Genomic DNA, 6,824 nt, shown 5'->3' on the forward strand with positions numbered 1-6,824 from the left:
CCTGTAAGCCAGTTGAAAGAGAGATGTTTACTTATCCACAAAAAAACTGCGTCTTTTAAGTCAGCACTGTGTGTAAACCGTGCACTGTGCAAAAAATGCACCTTATCAAAACATTACAGAGAACCAAATGGTTCGGGAGAGAGAGAGAGAGAGAGAACATATATGGTTGTAGGAGGGAGGGAGGGAGTTGGGAAGGGGTTGTGAGTTGTGACCAGGTGCAAGGTGACCTATCGTGTACACACACACACACACACACACACACACACACACACACACACACACACACACACACACACACACACACACACACACACACACACACACACACACACACACACACACCTGCAATTCTAGACCCCCCCCCCCCCCCCCCCCCTCCCTCCCTCCCTCCCTCTGCCAGCTCAGGCAGTCTGGAGGCTGTAAAAAGCCACCAGAGTGGAACCCTAACCTGCCTTATTTCTCCTCCCTCAACCTTCAAACGCCACTACGGAACCACACAACGAACACCATGACACTGTACACACCAGTGAAGCTCAGCACACACACAAGACAGACACGGAGTCAGTCTCTGCTGCTACAGTGTGTGTGCAGTGATATTTCGGTCATATTTTGTGTGTAAAGCGTAATGGCGGAGGGGAAGCCGTACCGCTATGGGCTGATAGTGGCAGGGCTGTGCGTGGTGGCCGTGGGCCTGTTCATAATGGCAGAGGAGCGACCGCAGGTTTATGTCACGCTCTGCGCGCTGGGTGTCGTCATGGTGGCCGCCGGGACAACCTGGAGCCTCTGTCAGTGCTATCCTAAGGTAGTTAAAAGATGTGTGTGTGTGTGTGTGTGTGTGTGTGTGTGTGTGTGCGTGTGCACGTGCGCGGATTACTATACTTGTGAGGGACAAATGTCTCCACAGGTTCACAACTATAGTAGATATGTTTGAGAAATAGATATTGGAGGACTATTTTCCTTGAATTAAGACATTTCTTTTTATGGTTAAAATTATTTATAGTGTTAGGCTTTGTTACAAGAGTTGATCAGGTATTTAGAGGTTAGGAGTTAGCTTTACAGCTATGCCTCCAAAACAGCAGATTTACAAAAGCTCACAAAGGCGTCACACTGTTTCCGATGTGCAACACCAGCACACAACCTAAAGCACAACCCAGACTTTAGAGTTAAAAATGGCAAACAGATAGTAAACATTGCATTTAGAAAATTGCCTTCCTAATCAGGCCAGTCCACACCAATGCAACTCCTTGCAACATGCAACTTGCAACCATTCTCCCCAATGTCAGTTGCAAGGAGTTGCATTGGTGTGACATGGCCTTAAAACTGTTTAGTTGCAAGGAGTTGCATTGGTGTGACATGGCCTTAAAACCGTTTAGTTGCAAGGAGTTGCGAGTAGTTGCATTGGTGCAGTCTGGCCTTTTAAGGAATGGATGTTGCTGTCCTCACAAATTCGTGTGTGTGTGTGTGTGTGTGTGTGTGTGAGAGAGAGAGAGAGAGCTTTCAATGAGAGAAGGGAAGAAATTTCATGTGGTTCTCTACGATTATGGGGCGATGTACTGTAATTGCCACTGGCTTGCGTTGCGTGTTGGTTTGTGTGTGTGTGTGTGTATGTGTCGTGTGTGTGTGTGTGTGCGTGTATGCAGGTCACCATGAACCCTGAACTCCACCGAAAGTGGTCCGAGGACCACCTGCATTATTCAGCAGACGCAACACAACAAAGGTACTATCAAACATGTGTGCCACACACACACACACGCACATGCACACACACAGCACTAATAGCCCAGGGGCGGTAAATGCTTGGGTCCTAATGATTCCCAGTGGTTTTGGCAAAGCGTAACTCAGGACATTAGCGTGGAGACATGAGGCAGCGTAATATGGCCCAGTGCGGTCGGATGGAGGATGATGGCACTAATACACGCACACACTATGGCATTATTACTGCAATGTCATATTCACGAGGAAGTAATGATGAGCCGCGGCAACGGATGCCCTACCCCTACCCTGAGGCTGATAAAACATCTTACCGTCTTTTGGCATCGCCCCAAAGCAAACCATCTGGGTAGAATTAAGGTGGTGAATGTAAAGGCTGACATTGTAGCAGTAGGTTGTTCAGAGCAACAGTCCAGTCCCACAATGACCATAGGTAGGGTTGGGACCCTTCAGGATTTTTAACGATTTTGGTTCCTTAGCGATTCCCTTTTAACGGTCCGATCCCTTTACGGTTCCCTTTAATGATTCCTATAGGGGTTCCAAAATGGTCTGTAACTCTGAGAGTGTACACATCAAGCCAAATGGAAGGGTTCATTTGGTTCCATTCGTACGTCCACATAAGCTCTGACAGTGTGATGAAAACCAGTTCCGAAAACGGTTCTAAATGAGATGGAATCGATTTCCGGTTCCTCAATGTTAGAATCCGGATCCCAACCCTAACGATAGGCCTGGTTCATTCCCCACTTACTTATGCTCTTCAACCCCTATGGGGCATAAGGCTTCCATAATGTTCCTCCACCTATCACGGTCTTTGGCGGCCAGTTGTGCTGTGCCCAGGGGCGTCACAAGGGGTAGGAAAGTGGGACTGAGTTACTGGGGCCCAAGGTGGAACTTTATCTATTGAAAAATAGCAGACATACAAGCTCACAGCGCAGCACCGAGTGCCGCGCTGCGAGCTTGTAGATCTGCTATTTTTGAAAGGTTGTGAAAATGTGTGAAGATCTTTGAATATATGTATTTTTTAAGCGAACATTTCTTACTCAAATTTTGCTTCTGGGGGTCCCTGGAACGAAATATTTTGAGATCGGGGTCCGTGGCGAAATACATATCATCTTGGGGGTCCTTGACATAGGTTTCTTGCACACATATTCATGATTTTTCAAAAATAGCAGATATACAAGCTCGCAGCGCGGCACTCTGTGCCACGCTGTGAGCTTGTATATCTGCTATTTTTCAATAGTTAACATTCATGGGGGGCCCGCAGTGAATCCTTGTACCCAGGGCCCAGAATTTGGTGTGACGCCCCTGCCTATGGGGCATAAGGCTTCGATAATGTTCCTCCACCTATCACGGTCTTTAGCGGCCAGTTGTGCTGTGCCCCATGAGAGACCCATCTCCTGCATTCCCCACTGCTGTCATGATTTGTTCTAAATCCTTTACACCAGGTCTGTGTACCAAATGTAATTTTGTATTGAAGTTTTCAAATGATGCGTTGAATGTTTGATATTTATGTAATCATTAAAAAATAATTGTAAAAAATCTAATAAACAAATAAACAAAATCCTCAATTTGAATAAAGTGATTAATCTGATTTAAATGGTTTAGTCTTTTCATCAAACAAACATTATTTAATGAATACAACTCTGGTTTTGTCAACATACTTGACCCTAAGGGCAGTGTATAGCCTAATCTTTATCTGCAAATGTCATTCTGAATATGATCATCAGTCATCAGTGAAATGATGAGAAATAAATGTAATGTTCTGTCCACACTCTAGAACGGTGGCAGGAGAAGCTCCTTGTTTTGAAGAGGTGAAAATGAATTGCTGTGGAAAGCAGAACAGGTGTTGTGCAGTTCATTGCACAAAACCACAATTTGTCATACAAAGAAAAGAGAATCAAAACAATCAAGAAATTGTCATTGTAAAAAACTACAGACATTTCCTAAACATCAAATATATGTTTTTAATAAAGTGAATACCAAAAGTGTGGTTTCCTGGCTGACAAACTTCAGTGTCAAGTAAACTTTACAGAAATACAAGCCACCCATCACCTTTGCTTAGCCGTTTCTACATAATATGGCTCTTCACCTGGTAGTTGCAATATCCACCCAAAAATCTGAATATCTATTATTCATTTGCTATATTTTTGTTTCTTTTAAATTTCTTTCTTCATTTCTTCCTCCAGTCATGTTGGGACCATGCATGGCATCCATGGAGAAAAGACAATCAATGTTCTCATCCCTGAGGCCTTGAAAGATTACAGTCACAGCTGTCCAGCTCTCCACCTGGTCTGATGTCTGGGCACTGTGGGCAGGCTCCAATCCCACACCAAGGAACAACTTTAACATTAGGACAGCAAAAACGTTTTCTACTTTTTTATGGAATTTTAATAAAATATTTAAGCTCGAGATGCTCTGATAGCTCAGCCTGTTGTTCCGACCACATGGATTGTCCTGGGTTTGAATCCAAGAACCCTTGCTAGCTACACATATTCCATTATCAGTTATTCAGTAGAATAAAATTATAGATTTTCCGTCAACGGCATACTTCTGTCACAGCTTGTCAACATGAGATGATAAATTCAGCTGATCTATCCTTCAGGCCAGGGTAGCCTACTTACGTACTTACTTACACACACACACACACACACACACACACACACACACACACACACACGCACACGCACACGCACACACACACACACACACAGAGAGAGAGTAATGAGAGAAAGACTTGTGAGTAAACAGTAGCGAGGCACTATGAAAATAGAAACATACAGAGAACCAGTGATAAAGAAAGATGCACATTCGGTCTGAGTTTCACAAGTGAATTGACCACTAGATAGAACGTGTGTAACAGGCGTGCTTGAGTGCAATATCCGCAACTGGTCTATGTGTAAAACCTAATAAATGTGCAAAAAAATATAAATATAGTTATACATTTCATTAATTCAACACACAAGCACGAACGCAATACATACTGTACATTTGGGAATAGCCTACTCTCAATTGTACAGCTCTCGACAAGACAGGCCGCCTACTTACTGTAGGCTACCTGTAGCTCATGAAGTCCACGTGGCAAGTTTAAACATCAAACTGACCTGTGAGTGAATATAAACAGTGACATACAGCAACTTAAAGCTGTGTATGAACTGACCACACACCCCAACTGTGAACTATGACTCCATGACAAAGGCATGCAGAGGCGTTTTTGAATCTTTCAATAGAAAAAGTGGTTCCATGAGCCCCCAATACCTTGAAAGGAGGTGTCATTCACTGCTACTGTATGTTGATTAATTGAATAAGACCACAATGGAAACAACTCCCCAGGACCTTTTTGTGTTATCCTTTTCGCCTTATTGTCTTGTCTTACTGTACCACGTGTTGTTTACATTGCTGACTAAGTAGGCCTATTCAATCATCAATCTATCAATAAATGAAAATAAGTCATCAGTCCCTGCCTTGAATTATAAGAATCCATTTTTAGTTTACATTTATTTTATAACCTTAAGCGGGTTTTCAGAGAGACATGCGCATGGCTGAGGGAGACCAAAACCCCCTGAACAAAATATAGATGTTATCAATATAATTAGAGCCATAAGTTAATTTGATAAATTCCTGGAGTCCACCAGTCAAATTGACCAGAAATTTTCCAAGATTGGTTTCAAGAATGTGTTTGCCTCTTGAACCTTACGAGTTGGGCGCTCTCTGTTTGTGCTCATGCATGCCTCTGGCCGTGAGCATGCCGGACTCTAGGCCTATAGGCCTAGACTCCTAGAGGACGACCAGGTGATTTTGGATCTACTCCGGTGTCTGCGACAGAACGTGCAGAGAATGTTAGAGGCAGGGGCTGACATTTCTAAAGGGCCTTTTGGTGGAAATATTGAAAATAGCCAACCTCCAAGCTCACAACGCGTCGCGCTGTGACGCGTTGTGAGCTTGGCTATAGCCGCGTCGGCTATTTTCGTTGCGGGATACCACACTGAACTAAGCATTATCAACTGAATACTGGAGATGTGTGTACGGCATGGATTTCTACACAGAGAGGGCAATTCTTTCAACATAAGTTGCTGCATTCAAGTTCAGGAGAGTTTGGAAAAGGAAATTGCAAGGCAAAATTATTTTGAATGCTGCCTTCAAGTATGACATGGAAAGAGGGCATTTGCATTTCTTTCACCCTAGTAAAAACTGCATTCATGTTCTGGAGGCACTTTTTACAGATGGATAAAAGGGCAGGGGCTCAAGCCCCCTTTGATGTCTATGTGTGCACATGCCTGGTCTGCGATGGGACTCAACCTGAATCTTGTGCCGAAGCCTCCGTCGGTTCCTGAACCTTGAACACTGTTTCACAGGCATGCAAATATCCATATGATGATGATATATTGCAGTGGTTGGTTCATGAAAAGGGTCCATTTGGAACAACATAATCTACTGATTATGCTCAGCTTATACTTTCATCGAGCAGAGCATCTAGGCTACCACCTGACACAATGAGACTCTGGGCCCTATATCTAAACTTCTTTGCCATTTTTACTATTTTGAAAATCATTTTTAAATAGTTCAATATAGTTGATCTATAAGCTCACAATGTGTCGATTTATATAGGCTATTTGAAGTATTTTAAAATGTTTTTCAAAATAGTAAAAAAAAAGTCAAAGAAGTTTAGGGATAAGTGGTACGGCATGGATGAAATTAGGGCCCACTATATCCAGTCCTTTTGGGGCATAAAAAGAAGTTGAAGGATAAAATTAAGTCTGAGAATGATTTAACGTGTATGTTCACATCATGTATACTTTACATGACTTGTTTTTTTTTTATGTTGAGCAAAATAGCCAATTTTGTATTGAGGTGCCCAGTTGTCACTATCTGCCCACCTATATACCTCCTGTATCCGTCCTAAGGGAGCCATGAATCTAACTCCCAGAGGACCACCCACAGATGCAAGTCAGCCAGGATAGGAGAGTTAACCTACCAGGAGATCCTGCTCCACAGCTGCTCTGGAGTCTTCCACAGCCTCTTCCTGGACATGTCCAGGATGAGCAGTGATGTTGTGCACCTGGCAACATTTAGCAGAAACTCTTAATCCAGAGCGATTCACAGTAAGCACTAAGCAG

The 6,824-nt window shown here is 43.4% G+C and overlaps 1 protein-coding gene across 1 annotated transcript; it reads left to right on the top strand.

The window, feature by feature from the left end:
- Positions 1–333: 333 nt before the first annotated feature.
- bsnd (barttin CLCNK type accessory subunit beta) lies at positions 334–4,024 on the top strand. The gene is made up of 3 exons (XM_080726247.1): positions 334–802; positions 1,641–1,717; positions 3,897–4,024. Exons 1-3 carry the CDS (start codon positions 626–628, stop codon positions 4,003–4,005), a joined length of 363 nt encoding a protein of 120 aa, XP_080582373.1. The 5' UTR covers positions 334–625; the 3' UTR covers positions 4,006–4,024.
- Positions 4,025–6,824: the final 2,800 nt, after the last annotated feature.

Source organism: Nannobrachium achirus (genome assembly GCF_963921795.1).
Source record: "Nannobrachium achirus genome assembly, chromosome: 1".
NCBI classification, from domain to species: domain Eukaryota; kingdom Metazoa; phylum Chordata; class Actinopteri; order Myctophiformes; family Myctophidae; genus Nannobrachium; species Nannobrachium achirus.